Source organism: Etheostoma spectabile, chromosome 16 (assembly GCF_008692095.1).
Source record: "Etheostoma spectabile isolate EspeVRDwgs_2016 chromosome 16, UIUC_Espe_1.0, whole genome shotgun sequence".
Taxonomy (NCBI): Eukaryota; Metazoa; Chordata; class Actinopteri; order Perciformes; family Percidae; genus Etheostoma; species Etheostoma spectabile.
Genome location: NC_045748.1, coordinates 22,253,656 through 22,254,695, shown reverse-complemented (window position 1 = coordinate 22,254,695; position 1,040 = coordinate 22,253,656). Strand labels below are relative to the sequence as shown.

Genomic DNA, 1,040 nt, shown 5'->3' with positions numbered 1-1,040 from the left:
AATCTCTACTTTCATTAATTTTGTGTGTCTTATTCAATTTTATAGCATTTAAAAAAAAAAAAATTTAAGTGGTTTTGAAAATAGTAGGCTATTGAGTAAAAGTTAGTCTATATAATTCCTAATTTTTGTTTTTCTAACTCAACCATTAGGTATAAGTTCCTATAAATGAAGTTTATTGACCATAAAGTCCAAAAATAATTGTAAAACTAAAGTTAATAAGTTAGTGTGACGTAGTGTTGAAAACGTTGAAAAAATTGACAAAAAGTGTCAAGTGTTGAAAAAAGGGACAACAACAGAAGAAACAGTTAAAAATAATTTTTAATTTAATTAATTTTGGCGGGAAGACAAATTTATTTTCATAATGCTTTTGTGTTTTGATTGTTTTTCTTTAACATGATCAAGATTGAGTTAGCTGTTTTCTTGCTTTTTTGTGTCCAGTTCCATTTGGTTGCAGCTCTGTCTTGTTGGGCATTGTTGGTCGTCTTTGTGTCTCCAGTTTGGTAGGTGTACACGCATGAACCACACACGCTGTCTTCACATCTTACCACACTATTAGAATATAATCCACTCATGGTATGAAAAGAATTCATCGGGATTTTAAAAACATCGTTGACATTGTGAAACGGTCGCAGTTTGGTTAGCTTTAGGCTCCGAGCTTAGTTAAGTTTAGACAAAGATTGTGGTGGGGGATAAAATCAGGTACTCCTTCACTTTAGATACGCACGAGATACAATAGGTGACTTAGCTCCATTTGGTCTGTAAAATTAAAAAATAAATCTGGATGTTTATGCTAATTGACAAATATCACGTGGGTAAGCCTCTCCTCTCTAAGCGTAGCTCCCGTGGCGCCATTTTAATGCTACGAAGCGCGCACCTGCCATTAGCATCCCATTGACTGCCATTCATTTTGGCGCCACTTTGACAGAGAATAACTCTACATCTGAAGTGTTTAAAGACTCTTTTTGTCCGTTGTTTATTTCTAAAGAAACACAACAATGTACAAAAGGCTCCGTTACCTTGTAGCTCACGTTATGGCTCCG

General features: G+C 34.8%; 1 protein-coding gene across 1 annotated transcript in view; it reads left to right on the top strand.

The window, feature by feature from the left end:
* Positions 1-1,040, top strand: part of c7b (complement component 7b) — a 21,978-nt gene that overhangs the window by 1,134 nt on the left and 19,804 nt on the right. The window contains exon 2 of the mRNA XM_032539397.1: positions 439-500. Within this exon, the coding sequence (XP_032395288.1) occupies positions 439-500 (62 nt within the window). The remainder of the gene's footprint in view (positions 1-438; positions 501-1,040) is intronic.